This window comes from Miniopterus natalensis, chromosome 7, assembly GCF_054644295.1.
Source record: "Miniopterus natalensis isolate mMinNat1 chromosome 7, mMinNat1.hap1, whole genome shotgun sequence".
NCBI lineage: Eukaryota > Metazoa > Chordata > Mammalia > Chiroptera > Miniopteridae > Miniopterus > Miniopterus natalensis.
In genome coordinates this window covers 61,249,832-61,265,915 of record NC_142087.1, presented here as the reverse complement: position 1 = coordinate 61,265,915, position 16,084 = coordinate 61,249,832, and the positions used below count along the sequence as shown (strand labels likewise).

The 16,084-nt window shown below is 34.3% G+C and overlaps 1 protein-coding gene across 3 annotated transcripts in view; it reads left to right on the top strand.

Moving 5' to 3' along the window:
• The window catches only part of SMAD2 (SMAD family member 2), a 67,504-nt gene that overhangs the window by 32,102 nt on the left and 19,318 nt on the right, over window positions 1-16,084 (top strand). For all 3 annotated transcript variants that reach the window (XM_087819080.1, XM_016225061.2, XM_016225062.2), the window contains exons 3-6: window positions 8,709-8,798; window positions 9,787-9,980; window positions 11,037-11,171; window positions 13,862-13,936. In XM_087819080.1, coding sequence (XP_087675206.1) covers window positions 8,709-8,798; window positions 9,787-9,980; window positions 11,037-11,171; window positions 13,862-13,936 — 494 coding nt within the window. The remainder of the gene's footprint in view (window positions 1-8,708; window positions 8,799-9,786; window positions 9,981-11,036; window positions 11,172-13,861; window positions 13,937-16,084) is intronic.

Genomic DNA, 16,084 nt, shown 5'->3' with positions numbered 1-16,084 from the left:
TAGAGAGGCTCATAACCTTAACCTAATCAGAGATTGAGCTGGATTAGAGTTCAGGTGCCATTTTAATTTGATTTAGTCTACCACTGGCTCATCCCTTTTCTGTGAATAGTGCTCTCCTGGGATTTCTATAGAAAGTCTGGCAGATCTCCATCACCTACTCCCTCAGATACTGGAGAGATTCACTTCTGTCCTTTCCATAGTTTGAGTTTGGCCCTTGAGTCTGTGGTTGCTCTGCAGCTTTAAAATCTGGCAGACATCTCGGAGGGGGGAAGACTCTTGTGATGTCAAACGTTCTATTCTTACATTTTATTCAGTAGAATTTCTGTTCCCAGATCAGGTTTGAACCTAGAATCTGCAAATGACCTCAGGAAAGGAAATGGCAGACAGTTGTCACTTCACCTAGAAAGTGTTCTTTTCTTCCTACTGCTTAGTTCCTCTGGATCTCATTACCCTATTGTCCTTGTCTTCTTTCCTCCTTTTTGTTATCTTTTTCCTCTTAGTTGTAACATCGGCCTGCTGTGACCTGCTTTTTCTTACCTGAAAGTAGAACTGTAACAGAATGTTAAAATGAGAACTCTTCTGGTATTTATTGAAAGACCCCAAATCTGAGAACAGATTGCAAGTTACCTACGTTCAAAATTGAGGTGCTATCCCATTCCTGTAGGACTTGCATAAAGTATTTCCTGAGACAAGTATTACTACACTGAACTCATCACTCACCTCTAGGCCATATAAATAAAATACAAAGTTTGTGCAGGGGTTTCCATATGTGAACTGAACAGTATGTTATATGCTGTGGCATTACCTCTTTTCCTCATCCAAATTGAGGGGTTTTGGGGGGACTTCTCCGTTTGACATGTGTGCTAAGGTTTGGGAGATAAATAAACTGGTACCTGACTTTCACCAGCTGGAGCTCTCCTGTATCAGTAGAATGATGAAAGGGCACAGTGGGAATGGCCTGAACCTTCAGATTTTGATGGGTCAAAGATGCAAGACGTTTTCCATGGGCCAGGTAGACTTTAAGGTAGTTCACTTGTCTAGAAAAGGTCAAGAGGCCCAACTTGGAGAGTCAAAGTGACTCAGGCCAACCAGCCAGAGAATTCCTGCAACAGAAACTAACTGCAGGTAAGAGGCAGCATTTGGGCTTCTGACCTTCATAGGTCCCCACTACCATTATAACAAAACATAAAACATTTTTTTCTAAAGACAAAATATTTGACCGTGATACTTGTTACATTGTGCAGTGATGCTTTATTTCTAAGACTATTTTATTATAACTAGAGTTTTCTATTAGCATCGTATTTTTTCTTAGAACTGCTAAATTATTAGTCTATATTTTCAAAACTTATTATTTTAGCTTTGCTTTTTGGGTTATTATGGGAAGCACTGAAATGGTAGTCTTGAGGCACTTATAAAACTGTGATCATGAATAATGCTTAAATTAAAAATGAAATACATGATTTTTTATTAACTTTCTCATCCTAGCCTTCTTTCTTTATGAACTTCTCTTATCATTATGGTTTATATGTCTGTAAGAGGATATAATTTCTCCCTGGCTTGGTTTACTCCAAGTTTGTTAAGCCAGTGGGGGTAAGGGAGTGAAGGGAGGCTATATTTGTGTTATGGATGATATGAAAGTTCAGAGTTAGATATTGAGCAAAAATTTATAATGAAAAATTATTTAAGTAACTTAAAAGAATTTTTTTCTACAGTTTCTTTTCCTTTTCTTTTTTTTAATCCTCACTGGAGGATATGTTTTTGTTGATTTTAGAGACTGGGAGGGAGAGAAACAGTTGTCTCCCGTGTACACCCTGACCCGGGATTGAACCCACACCTAGGTTTGTGTCCTAACCAGGAACTGAACCTGCTACCTTTTGGTGTATAGGACAGTGCTCCAACCAACTGAGCCACCAGGCCAGGGCTTTCCTGTAATTTTTATGTGATGGCTTACATAATTTATAATTTGCATTAACAGGTATAAATAATATATTAGTCTGTGCACATGACCTAAACATTTTAACCTCTCCATCCATGTAAAGTACATTGTCAACTTCAAAGTGCTCTGAGTTGATTTTTATTTTGTAGAATGCTAATATTTAAAATTGTCAGATTAAAATATCTCTAAAACCAAATAACAAGCATCAACAAAAACGTTATGTATGACAGGTGAGTTTTCATCAGAAGTAAGAGAGTCAGAAGATTGTAAAATGACATCTCTGAAAAGCTGACATCAAGAAGCCATAACCATAAGTGTATCAACTTAATAAAAAAAGCTTCAAAATACATGTAGTAAAACTATAGAATTAATGGGTCAGAATCACAAATCCACAATTATAGTTGGAGTTCAGTTAGACCAAAAAAATCAGTACAGACATAAATTATATTGTTAACCATCTACTTGATACTTACAGATTACTAAATTCAATGTCATCATAATACACAGTCTTTTCAAGTACTCGTGGTAACCTCACCAGGGAAAGCTGCTTGGAGGGCACAAATCTCAATAAATTTTAAAAGGTTGAAATCAATAAGAGTATATAGTCCGCCAACAATAGAACAAAATTAGAAAATACCAATGAGACATCTATTAAAAAAATAACACAATTCTTTCAGCCATGGGTTATTTAGAAGAAAACCATGAGAAAAATTAGACTACATTTCAAATTTAAAATGATAATGAAATAACCTATCAGATGTGTGGGATGTAGCTAAAACAGTGCTTAAAGGGAAATTTATAACTTTAGTTATAAACTTATAGCTTTATGTTAGAAAAATTACCTAAGACTTCACCTAAGAAACTGGGGGAAAAAAGATGAAAGAAATGGAAAGTGAATAGAAGGAAGAAATAATAAAAAGTAGAGCAGAAGTTGATGACTAGAAAAGAGACAAAGCTAAAAGCTGGTTCTTTAGAAAGGTCAATAAAATTGATAAACCCCTATTTGACTGATGGGGAAAAAAAAGAGATTTCACAACCATACGTTACCCATGTCAGAAATGAAAGAGGGATTATCATGTTAGATTCTATAGATATTAAAAGCATAATATGCATATATGTTAAACAACTTTATGTCATTGAATTTGTAATGGTCAAATTTCTCTAATATTACCCCAGCTGATGCAAGAAGAAATGGAAAATTTGGGTATCTATACATTAATTAAAGAAATTGAATTCATAAAGTGTTTCTCACAAAGAAAACTCCAGGTCTAGGTGATATTGTCTCAGTCTGATAAAGGACATTGAAGAAACATTGACAGCTAATAATATTCTTAATCATAAAATATTGAGTTTTCCCTAAGATTGGGAACTGGACAAGGGTGTCCACGCTTGTGTTTTCAATCCCTTATCTTCAGTGGAAGACCTAGCCAGCGCAGGGAGCCAGGTGAACAAAATATAAAAGGCATAAAGGTCTTGTTAAAACACTTACTTTTTGTAGGTAACATGGTCCTGTAAGAAACCTTAAGGAATCTACAAAAATGACTACTAAAGCAAATACTTTACAGTTCAGTGTATAAAAATCAGTTGTATTTTCATAAATATTAACAGCAAACAAATGGAAGAGAGATTAAGAAAATTTTATGACTAGGAGCATCAATAAAAGTATAACACCTAGGAATAATTTTTTTTACCCTCACCCAAGGATATCTTTTCCATTGCTTTTCAGAGAGAGTGGAAGAGAGAGAGAAACACATAGATTGGTTGCCACCCACACGTGCCCCGGTGGGCTGGGGATCCAGCCTGCAACTGAGGTATGTGCTCTGGGCTGGAATTGAATTCGGGACTCTCTAGTCTGTGGGCCGATGCTCTAACCACTGAGCAAACCCAGGTAGGGCTAGAAATACATTCTTTAAAGGCACAAGAGATACTGAAATTTCAAAACCTTGGTGAAATTAGACTAAACAATGGAATTCTGTTTCTCATATAGCCAGATATGCTTCTCGTATAGCCAGATACGCTTTTACCAGTCTCACACTCCCTCAGATAACAATTGTAAACTACACAAAACTAAAACAATAACATCAGCAACAAGAGCGTTAAAGAGTAAATAAAAATAGACATTTTTCGGGGGGGGGGAGGATTTGACACTTGGAACAAGGAAGTCGGTTCTCTCCCAATTTAATCTGATTCATATCAAACCCTAAAAAAACTTTTTTAAGGAAAAGTACAAACTGATCCTAAAATTTAAATGGAAAGCATAGGACCTAAAATATTTAAAGCAATCTTAAAAGAACAACAAAGAAGATTTAAATGATCTGACTTCAAGATGTCCCATGAAGCCACAGTAATCAGTACAGCATGATTCTAGCATAAAGACAAAAATAAAATGGCATAAAATAGAGAATCCCAAAATAGTTATATGGTTATTTGATTTTTGACAGAGATGTCAAAGCAGTCCAGTAGGGACAGGCAAGTCTTTTCAACAAATGATGCTGTGGTATGAGCCTTCAAAGTCAGTGTTACTTTCTTGAACTTAGTTCTTACTGCTTCTCTTTCATATCGTGATAACAAGTACATGAATAAATATACATGTCCTTAATACAAAATATAAATCAATTAACAAACGGATGTCTGTCTGAACCAAAGTGCAAAATGTTAACCTGTGCATGTATATAGTTGGTAAATTGTACACTAGACTTTAAATTTTAACTTCAGTTTTCAAAGGTCAGCTTATTAAATGAAGAAAAGCTTTAATGTGTTAACTTTCCTGATACTTTCTGTAAAAGTGATAGTAGGGAAATTCTGTACAGGTTTCTGCCAGGTTTTACTACCAAGTCGTCTGGTGATCAATTAATACACTGTAGGCCATGAAGACTTCTTTGGCATTTTAGAGTCCTGATGATTTTAATAGCTGTTCTAACCTTTCTTCCCCAGAATTTTTTTTAAAAATTCAGTCTATCTAAGCAAGAAAGCTGCAGAGTTGAAAGGGGATAATTTGCCTTTAAGAAATTATGTTCTATACAGAGAACTGCAGAACTTAGCATGAGATTCTAACCTGGACATACTTGCTCATCTGTCTGCATTATTACTTGTGTGTGAAAATATTACAGCTATTATTATTATTATTATTTTTAATCCTCACCCAAGGATATTTTTTTCCATTGCTTTTCAGAGAGAGTGGAAGGGAGAGAGGAGAGAGAGAGGGAAACATCGATGTGAGAGAGACACATTGATTGGTTGCCTCCTATACGTGCCCTGACTGGGGCCTGGGATCGACCCTGCAACCAAAGTATGTGCCTTTGGCTGGAATTGAACCCGGGACCCTTCAGTCCACGGGCCAAAGCTCTAACCACTTGAGCCAAACCGGGTAGGGCAGCTGTTATTATTTTAAATATTTTTTTCTGGTTTGTTCTTAATTCCCCTCTTCTTGGGATTGCACATGTTACTGAGACTATTCATTTTTTTTATACAGTCTTTTAAATTCAGGTTCTCCTGCTTAGATAATTTCTATTGACCCATCTTTAAATTCACTGACTCTTCTGTTTCCTCCAACAATCAGTTTATTTCTGAATTTGTAAATTTTAGTTCTGGAATTTCATTTGATTCATTTTTATAGATACTGTTACTCAGCTGAGATTCCCATCTTTTCATTAAGTCCATGAACATATTCCTGATAGTTACTGTAAAATCCTTGTCTGTTCATGGTGGGGGTCTGTTTCTACTGGCTGTTGTCTCTTTTGACTAAGGGGTATCATTTTCCTATTTCTTCACATGTTTAGTAATTTGTGATTTTATAGTGGATTTGGGCAACAGAACAGTATAGAGACTAATTGTTATCTTCCTCTGAAGAGTGTGGATAAATTTTGGGTGGTTTCAGTGTCCAGATTGTTTGCCTCTGATGTAAGCAGCAACTGAAATCTCAGCTGAGTTCTTTCGGACTTCCAGGTGCTGGTTCTCAGCAGGCCTCTACCTTTTCTCATGCATGTGTAATTCAGGCGTTAATCAAGGATTTGGGTAGCATTCATACTCATATATTGATGTTTTTCCCCTTGTTGCCCCCTTCTCTATGGGATTTTCCCATTCTTTTTCCTTCTAATTTCCCTGTCTGATTCTGCTGGTCAGTAAAACTAGTTTTCTGCTTAAGGTCTAATTACCTTGCCTAGCTTAGATTGTGGGGTGCCCCTCGTTGTACAAAGCCACATAAACGCAGTTCTCATCCAATACATTTTCCCTCTTAAAAAGGTTCAGTTTTTATCTGTTTTTGGTGTCCGCTGTTTTCAGGTATTTATTTTATTATATTTTCAGATAGTTGATTTTATTATGTTCAGAGGCTATCCTTTTTATCCAAAGGAAGTTTTGCTTAATTGAGGCTACTCTACAAGCAGGACGTCTATTCTATTTATATTTGTATATTTTGCTAACTGCATAGTGTTTTCATTATTGAGGATTTAATGTGTTTTCAGAATTTGGTAGGGCCAGTCTCTACTCTTCTTTGTTAGAGTTTTCCTAGTCATTCTTGTTTATTTTGGTATGTTGTTTTTGAAATAATTTTATCTGGATTAAAAATTTATTAAAATTTATTTGAGCTTGCATCAAATACATAAATTTGGCAGAACTGATGTTACTGTGGTGTCTTTGTAGGATGATGTATGCATTTTTCTGTGCTCAGTTTACTTTTGTGTCCTTTGGTAATAATTACAATGTTACTTTGTGTAGTTTTGATACACAAAGTTATATAGTTATATTATTTCTGGTTGCTTTATATATTTTGTTATAAATTAATTCTTTTAAAAAATATTTTTTCTTATGTAAACAAGCAAACATTTTACTAGCTAGAAGCAAATTTATTTTTAAATCTTTCAGTTTTGTGAGAGAGATTATAGTAATGAATACAATTGAGGCTTAATACCCTATAATGGCAATTGGAAAGTGTCTGAGTTCGAGTTGGGATTTAGGTCTGTCCGCCTCTAGATTGATTGCATGTTTTTAACACCTGCTGTTTATTATTCTCTATTTCAAAGCTTGAGTAAAGCACAACCTAAGCTCTTCATGCTTTCTTTTAGATTCTGGTTCTGTGTCAGTCCCAGAGTTCCTGGAGTGAAACGTTCAGTCTGGTCTTCCTAAGAGCAGAATAGCCTCTTGACATGTTCTTTTGTTAATCACTATTCTTGAGTTATTGTCCAGGAAAGAAGAGCAAGTTGTATCCTTGCCTTCTGAGGTTTAAATTCAGATTCATAAGAGTCTAGAATTTAGTTGATCTTATTGTGATTTAAACTACATGGTGCTGGATGGTTCCAGTAGCTATTTGATAACTATTTTAAATAAAAGAACCATTTATTTTATGGTTTCTTAGTCAGTACACCTTTGGGGGAAAAAAAGAAAAGATCTAAATTGTCTTCCCTTTTTTTTTTTTGTGGGGGGGGCTTTTTCTGACTTTTGCAGTTTGGGAAATGAAAGATAGATGTTTGCAACCTAAAAAACTAGAGAATCTGTAAAATACCTGAAGGTGCTGGAGAGTGTCTGAAAATAACATTTTTTAAAACTGCCTAGGGTTACAGTGACTGTAGCCCCAAAGCATGGCATGAGATGTTTCCACATCCCGGTTGGATATGCAAGAGGCCCGGAAGCCCAGCGCCCCACATGATTGGATTTGTGCTGCCCAGCCACAGGAAGACAGTACTTTTCACCATTGGCTTTTGAAATGTTGAGTGAATTAGCTCATTCATTAGCAGTGTGTACATCTGGAACTTAATCACTTGTTTGCTTTTATTCTCAAAAGTTGTTTTGAAATGTTTTTTCCTCCTCTTTGAAATTTTTTATGATTTTGTAGTATGTAAATGAAACTGAGTTGCAGTAATTACCTTTTTTTACTCTAATTTTTAAAAGTAAAACTTAGAACCTAAGACACCTTGGCAGTCAAAAGTTCCATTCCAGGCTGCCTTTAAGCTCTTCCCTTCTCCCACAGATGAGGCGTTACTGTGAAATGATGTAGTAGCAGGGGAACAGAATTATCTCTAGACTGCCCCGGTTCTGGAAGGGAATGTGAGGGAAAAATTTTGAGTTCTTTCTGGTCTGTGTCTTTCAGGTTTACTGATTAAAAACAAAAAACAAAAAAGCTAGATACAGCAAATTTTTCAGTCGTACTATCTTTTAAGAATTTGGTACTTTCACATATCTTTAGTTCTCATAGAAATTTCTTAAAACTTTTAAGGTGCTATGCTACATTAGAATGACTTCAAAATCTACTTTCTTGTCCTTTGTTGTGATAAAAGAGCAATAATTTCTGTAAAACTGAATATATAAGTATCTCAAATAACTTGAAAATATTAACTGTGGATATATATTTTAATCGGAATTTTTCGTATATTAAAAATACCATTTGACTTTATGTTTAGATAAGATTTTTAAAAAAACGGATAGTAAAATGTAGCATCCTTAGTAAGGCTAATGGCATTAGTATTAGATCTTTTGTTGTGAGTAGAAGAAATTGAAAAGGACATTATAGGTATGATTTCATTAAGCTAGAGAGCATTGGTGTTCACATTTTAAAAACATAATCATAACTTATCTGGAGTCACATGTTTCATTTTATTGGCTTCCTTCATATAGAAAATATAGACACCAGTACTAAATGTCTGTGAAAAAGTGAAGCAGTATATATTTTCTGGGTGAAGGAAGTGTTCTGTACATTTTTCATGTTTTACATCATGGTATTCTGAATAACCATGCTTCCATGTTCACATCAATTTTTTGTTTTTCAATTTATGCACAGCACTTGCTCTGAAATTTGGGGACTGAGTACACCAAATACGATAGATCAGTGGGATACAACAGGCCTTTACAGCTTCTCTGAACAAACCAGGTGAATATTCTGCCCTCTGTCAAATCCTAGCAATCTTGTGGGCGGGGAGGGTGTTTTGGAAGACCTATAGTGGGTTGCTTAGTATAATTTTGCCTAGGATGTTACCTTAATGTAAAATAAGGCATAGCATTTAAAATACCTGCTTGCCAGTATTAAAAGTATATTAAATGTTTTAGCTGAAGTTTTGATTAATGAAATTCTAATTTTGATTCTTTAAAATTATTGCATCCCCTAAAGAATAGGAACTTTGATAACTATTTTCTCATTTTAGTTTGAGATCTGTTGTTGGCCTAATTTTTAAATAGATACATAACCAGGTTTTGCTAAATTCCTTGCTGTCATCTAAATTTCATCTGTATACTAATAAATACATAGTTGACAACTGAACACAATTAACACAAGGCTAACTCTTTTTTATGTTATCTTTTTAATCACCTCATTCTCTTTTTGAGCATACTGGTATTTGTCCATATATCATCTCCTCATATTCATCACCATCTGCATTTATGTGTGAGCTATAAAAATATACCTCAGTACTCATCACAACTGGGTAACGAGTTACATTAGTTTGAGTAAGTTTTATATCATTGTTGGTATTTACCATTCTTCACAGTAGTTCCTTTTTTGATAATTCAGTCACCTACAGAATTAATGCCCCCTAAAAGAATCCCTAAATAACAGTTTAAATTACTAAAGATAAAAGTTGACAGAAAGTTTTATGATACTCTTAAAAATCTTTTTTTCCCAAATGGTTAGCCTTTCACTGACACTTGAGTCATTTGTGTAGTATGTTTTAAGAAACATCTGTTAGAGCTGCTGCTCTTATGTCAGATCCATTAAATAGTACATTTTTCTTCCTTGAACTCACTAAAACTAACTGAATGTCTGTCGTTCTTTTCTTTGTGCTTTTATTGTACTAATTTAGTCCAGTTGACTATTTCTGTTTTTTTAAAGCTCCCACCTTTCTTTTCCCCTTGTTTACCAATAGGTCTCTTGATGGTCGCCTTCAGGTATCTCACCGGAAAGGGCTGCCACACGTTATATATTGCCGATTATGGCGCTGGCCTGATCTTCACAGTCATCATGAACTCAAAGCAATTGAAAACTGCGAATATGCTTTTAATCTTAAAAAGGATGAAGTATGTGTAAACCCTTACCACTACCAGAGAGTTGAGACACCAGGTAGGAAAAGTAGACTTTTTTAAAAAGTAAATGCTTTTTTTAAAAAGTAAATGTATATTAGGTGCTCTTACACCTAATTGACCCAGGAAAATTTTGGTGTAAAAGTCTAATAAATTACCTTAAATTCAGTATATTATTTGGTGGTCATTAAAAATACTTTTTAAATTAAAAAAATACATATTTTATGGAAAATATATCTTAGTGGGAAAGGTAGTTTCTTGGGATAGCATACTATTTCACGTCAAAGTACATACAGGAAATTCCAGTCTGCTTAGAAATAAGCTGATAAATCTGTTTATCTATCTGCTGCATTAACTGTTTTTAGTCATTTTGCTCTCTGAGTGTGTTTTTTAAGTACTTTAATGACGTCATTCCTACCTAAGCAATTTAGTAAAACTCATAGGAATACTTTATGTTTACTTAGCTGTGTACTTGAAACTTTTTAAGACTGTAGCTATAGTTTTAGAAAGTACTCTAAATTTGATTTTACAAATATTTTTGCAACCTTTCCAATGGGGATTTTTGAACTTTTATGATAATATAATATTACCAGGATCACTTTGTACCCAAAAGGACAAGATAAATTGAGTCTTGGAAATTTAGATTGTGAACTAGATGGTAAGTTAAAATCATAGTCAGATTTGTCAATTTCTTAATAACTTGTATAATACCAAATAGGTGGGCCCTAAATTTAAAAAAATTAAGCAGGCTACTTTCTTCTTCCTCTTTTTTTTAAAAGGACGCATTTCTCCATTGCTTTTTTTTTTTTTTAAATACATCTTTATTGATAATAGAGAGAGAAAGGGAGAGGGAGAGAGAGATAGAAACATCAATGATGAGAGAGTCATTGATCAGTCGCTTCCTGCACGCCCCCTACTGGGCATGTGCCCTGACCAGGAATTGAATTGCGATCTGGATCATAGATCGATGCTCAACTGCTGAGCCACGCCGGACGGGCTACTACTACTTTTTTGTGAGAAAACTTTTAATAAAGATCCTGTTCCTCCTCTCTCCCCTTGCTCCTTGCCACTAACTTGGATTGTTTTTACTTCCTAGTTTTGCCTCCTGTGTTAGTGCCACGGCACACTGAGATCCTCACAGAACTACCGCCTCTGGATGATTATACCCACTCCATTCCAGAAAACACTAACTTCCCAGCAGGAATTGAGCCACAGAGTAATTACATCCCAGGTATTTTACCTTTTGAATCTCCAAAAAATTGGGATAGGTACAAATTTTGTTCATAAACATTCAAGCATTAGTAAACTGTGGTTTGACTTTTTTAAGAATGCTTTTAGATTTTTTAATAGAAAAATATGATCTATTGGATGATTTTTTTCTTTAAATGTATAAACCTAGTACTTTAAACATTTTTGTCTGGAGAAAAGTTTTACTTTATATTTCATTTTCTTTTGCAGTGGCTTTAATCAAAGTACTCTGAGAAGCAGAAAAGAAAAGATCTTAGTAAGTTTGTCTTAGTTGTTGAAGCTGAGAGATATAGAATGTAAGCAAAATAAATGATATAGGAAAAAACTATTCCTGAAACGTAATTAAAAATTGACCAAATAATTACTTTCATAGATAATGTTTAGAGAACTATAACATTTCTAGTGGAGATAAAGTATTTTAGTTCTACACTGAAAATCAGAAAACCTCTATTGTAGTTCTTTTTCATCTGGACCTCAGTAACTCCTGCGCTAATTACTGTGTTATGTGACCCAGCAGCATATTCCATGATACGGTAGCTACCTACCTTTTCATATTCGCTGTGTTTTAGAAGGACAACTAATTTTTTTTACTTTTATGCCCCCCTCCCTTTTTTTTTTTTAAGCAGAAACTAAAGGTCTGTTAGGATGAGGATTAAACAACTATACGTTGGGTTTTTGGTGTTAGTTTTTTTCTCCTTTTGTAATTTTCCTCTCTTCCACTCTTATTTTTATGCAACTGAAAACACGTAAGGAACTTAGAATTTCAAGTACATAAAAAATATTTCTTTAATGTGTCTCATGGAAATAATACTTGTTCATTGAGGACAATTTTTAAAACATAAGGATTTTTCAGAATAGCTAATTTTAAAGTTAGTGTCTTCTGATTGTTTTAATGTGCATTTATTTACTATTTTATTCCAAAAGAGGAATTTAAGACTTCTTTTTGGTTGCTAGGAAACATACTTTTTGAGAATTTAGGAAGTAGTGCATAGATAGAGTAAGATGCAGTATGAGGGCCTGGATGGGGGACTACAGGGCTAACACAGGACGTTTCCTAGGAAGCAGAATTTGGCTGGAAGTAGAGTTGTGTATATGGCATGGGGTGGAGAGGGGGAGGCATTTTAAGTCTTTGAAGTGGGACCCACTTAGCAATACTAGGAAACTGAGGTGTAAGTCAGTATACAGTTTTACAAGACTGAGTACCCAGTAATTATTTGGGAGGATGTTAATCAAAATGCTTAGTGGCTTTCACTTGTGGGAGATGTTTTGACTTGTTCTTGCTTTATTTGTTTAGATTTGGGTATTTTACATAGTAGAAAATAAAAAATGGATTGTACTTACTTGTTTTTCTGGACAGTGGTGTTTACTTAGCTCTGACTGATAGCAAAACCTAAGGGTTCACTTTTGATTCTACTTCAGAAGAAATTTTAATATTTTCTCTAAAATGCTAATAAATTTATTATTTTATAGATAAATAATAGTGGAGAAAAATAAAATAGGATAAAGTATTTAAACGTATTTCTTCCTACTTAGACCTTTGAGTTAGGCTGTTAGATTGGCAGAGCTTAGTTCTGTTTAATTTTATCAGCTTTAGCCTTTGAAATAGTGCATAATGATATATATTGCTCTTATTTTCATGTTCTTTGTTGTTTGAACATATGTAGGTAGGTATTTTATTCTTCGAATTTCAGTATTAAAATTTTGGGGATACTGACACCTAAATGAAAAATTTGATATTTAGAAATTAATTTGTAGTTAGCTTATTGAAGGGAGACTGTAAAGGGTTAATGAAGATGCTGTGTTAACCCACATCATCTCTCTTTTGTAATTACAAAGTTCTTTTTAGGTATGTGTCTGCATTATTTAAATTGCTTAAAACTGTCCAGCAATGTTTATATTAAACTGTTGATAACCATTTAATCTTATTTTATTTTACATGAAGCTCATTCGGGTATTCAGATGTCTCCTGAATAAATATTTTGTTCATAAAACATGTTGGAAATGACACACTAGAATCTTACTTATTTTCAGGGAGTATTTTGCCTCAGTTTTTTTCAGTAGTCTGTATTTGAATTTAACTTTAGTTTTCCGCTTTAATACTCAGGACTTACTGGTTAGAAGTCTCTGGAGAAATAGACTTTTTGAGTAGAATTCAAGCTAGACCAGTCCTGAACTATAACACTTAGTAGATGTAAACCTGTATTACTCTATAATCTGAAGTTGCGTGTGTTGGGGCTGGGGTGGGGGAGGAGCCTCCTTTAATCATACAGGTATGCATCCACGGTGGCCATTAGTTCAAAACAAAACCCAAAAACATTATAGGCACTAGTCTTTGAAGTATACTGATCCAGAACTGAGGGATTTTTGAAGTTATATTTTTGGTTCTTGTCCCAGAAAATATACATATGAGAATGAGCCAGGTATGTAAATAATAGCTAAGAAAATATGCCCTGAGAGCTTGATTGTATTTCAAGTAGGCTTTAAGGATTTACCTATAAGATTTGGAGCAGGACCTGAATCCTAAGCTCTTAGTATCCAATACTGTTCCTTATAATGATGTTTTATAACATTTATGTTTGTCATTCGGAGCTATTCGTTGGTTATCTTTGGTAGCTGGGAGAAAAGGTGAGATTTAAATTGTAAGTGTACGTGATTTGTTCTACACTTCTGTAGAAACGCCACCTCCTGGATATATCAGTGAAGATGGAGAAACAAGTGATCAACAGTTGAACCAAAGTATGGATACAGGTAAAAATATTCAAAATTCCTCAGTAATTAGATAACCATTTTTGCCTTATTTGAAACTCTCATGAGTTATATTCATAACTCTTAAATTTAGAGAAGTTGGGACACATAAAAAAAAAAATCTTGATTGAATTATGTCTGCACCATCAAAGGGCCCTGTTGTCCATGAAAAATTAACATATGCTGCTCAGCAGAATAATTGGTAAGATTTTCTCTTGTTAGAGTAAATAAAAGTTTGAGGGAACACTGGATACTTCTCCTTTTAAGTATTCTGTGCTTCTGTTGAAAGTTTTAGTTATCCTCTGAATAAATGTCTTTGTGATGAAAGACTATAATTAGCGCAATAACAGATTTTCAGAGGAATTTGGAGGTAAGCGATGGGACTCAACTTTTCAGTGCTCCTTTAACATAATACTGAATTCTGAATTGCAGTAGATTGTTTACAGAAAGTACCTTGTATCTCATCTAATTCAATAAATTTCTAATATTTAGTGATCAACTCCATACACAATGGAGAAAACGTTTTAACATATAATAAATATTGCACACATCAAAGCTTTAAAACAGTTGTTATGTATAATGTATAACCCAACAGAACTACTAGGTTGCCAGTGAAGTAGCTGTGATGCCATTGTAATTGCCTATTTTGATCCATTCCAACATCTTAGATACCTTAATGTTACAACCTGACAAATTATTTCATCACTTTTCTACAGTTTATAAGTTATTTTTAAATGAATTAACATTAGCAAGTGGAGGAAGGTTGCGGGTGGGCAGGCTTTTATAATAATTCTGTTGTTTAAATGCTTCCATTAGGTAAGGAAGCTTCCACTATAGGTAGCCATACTTACAGCTGTTCAGAGTAGTAGATAACCAAGAAAGATCAATAATCTAATGATTATTAGAAATAATTGTTATATATCTTAATGCCAATGTCTTACTGCAAGTGATATTTGGCTTTCCAAATATATCTTTCTAACATACCTATATATTGAAGAACTGTATTCCTGAATCAGCCATGTTCCTGTTTACCCCCATGATGGACAAATCCTATACATTTAAAAGTGAATGCCATGATAGCCATCAGGGAAATGCAAATGAAAACCATTGACAAACCACTTCACGCCTACTGGAATGGATGTGATCAAAAAAGGAGGACAGTGACAAATGTTGATGAGGGATATGGAGAAGTTGGAGTCTTCGCATGCTGCTGGTGGGAGTATAAAAGGGTTCAGTTGGTTTGGAAAAATTTACTATTCCTCAAAAATTAAAATATAGAATAACAATATAATCTAGTAATTCCACTCCTAAATCTATTCCCAAGAAAATTGAAACGTAAATTTGTACACACCCATGCTAAACTTGTATACAAATGTTCATGTAAAAGTAGAAGCAGCCCAATTATCCATCAGATGATGAATAGATGAATTAAATGAGGTATATCCACACATTGGAATATTATTTAACCATATAAAGGAATGAAGTACTCATCCATGGTACAACATGGATGAACCTTGAAAGCATTACATTAAGAAGCCAGACACAAAAGGCCACAAGGATTCCAATTAGTGTACAAATAGCTATTTTATAATATAGCTGAAATGTGGTAAGAGAAGTAAGATGAATATACACAGAAGTCCTTTCCATATCCACACGGAATATGTTGTAAAACTCCCAGTGGATTCCTGAAACTGTGGATAGTACAGAACCCTATATATACTGTTTTTTTCCTACGCATACATACCTATGATAAAGTTTAATTTATAAATTAGGCACAGTAAGAGATGAACAACATAATTTTAAAAAGAACAATTATAACAATATGCTGTAATAAAAATTATGTGAATATGGCCTCTCTTCAAAATATCTTACTGTACTCACCTTTTCACTTAAGGGAAGCACTTTATGGCTTCTCTTTGGCATATCTGAATTTCTCTAGATGTTTTAGCTACAAGTAACATTTTTAAGTAAAATAATTTTTAAGTAAAATAAATGTTACTTGAACAACAGCACTGTGATACTACAACAGTCCATCTGATAACCTAAGCTGCTACTAAGTGACTAATAGGCAGGTAGTGTATATAGTGTAGATGTGCTTGGCAGAGGGATGATTCATATCTCCAGGTAACTGAAACCACAGGAAGTGAAACC